Below are 637 nucleotides of genomic sequence, written 5' to 3'. Positions count from 1 at the left end.
AATAAATAAATAAATAATCAATACTTCTGAGTAATTTAGAAACATTTGCTTGGGAATGCTGCCATGACTCCTGTTTCGCCTTTGCAGTGGAACATATATGATGTGTACATGGCGGAGCTCCAGAAACAAGAGGTGCAAAAACAGAAACAGAAAGAGAAGGAGAGTGACAAAAACAAAAAGAAGATGATGCTCATTGAGACGCCGGCGAGTCACACCGTTGCATTGCACCCAATAGCAAATCTGTCAAGTGTTTGTAGCCAGCTGTATTGATACATTTTTTTTCCCACCAACTTCTTTTATCTCTACAGAGCGATGACATCACCCAAGTATCCAAATCAGCCAAGCTGTTGGAGCGGATGGTCAATCAGAACTCGTATAGTGAAGTAGCACAAGGTGTTCAACCTTTGGTCTTTGTCGGTGGAGTCATCTGTAATATGTCACACATGTTTTCTTTGCTCGCCTTGGATTTCCTTTCAAGATTTCAAATATTTTGAGGATGCGGCTGATGAATTTCGCGAGCAGGAGGGTACTGTTCTCCCCTTGTGGAAGTTCCAGTATGACAAAGCCAAAATGATGTGCGTCACTGCCCTCTGCTGGTAGGCATGCTCACCAACACATCCAGCACTCACTCGCCGTA

General features: G+C 43.3%; 1 protein-coding gene across 1 annotated transcript; it reads left to right on the top strand.

The window, feature by feature from the left end:
• The first annotated feature begins 40 nt into the window (after positions 1–40).
• On the top strand, positions 41–613 carry LOC109508824 (dynein intermediate chain 1, axonemal-like). Its single transcript, XM_019858779.1, has 3 exons — positions 41–204; positions 309–393; positions 479–613. Exons 1-3 carry the CDS (start codon positions 64–66, stop codon positions 598–600), a joined length of 348 nt encoding a protein of 115 aa, XP_019714338.1. The 5' UTR covers positions 41–63; the 3' UTR covers positions 601–613.
• Positions 614–637: the final 24 nt, after the last annotated feature.

The sequence above is a fragment of the Hippocampus comes genome, unplaced genomic scaffold, assembly GCF_001891065.2.
Source record: "Hippocampus comes isolate QL1 unplaced genomic scaffold, H_comes_QL1_v1.1 C16645412, whole genome shotgun sequence".
Classification (NCBI taxonomy): Eukaryota; Metazoa; Chordata; class Actinopteri; order Syngnathiformes; family Syngnathidae; genus Hippocampus; species Hippocampus comes.
This window is presented reverse-complemented; position numbering and strand designations above follow the sequence as displayed.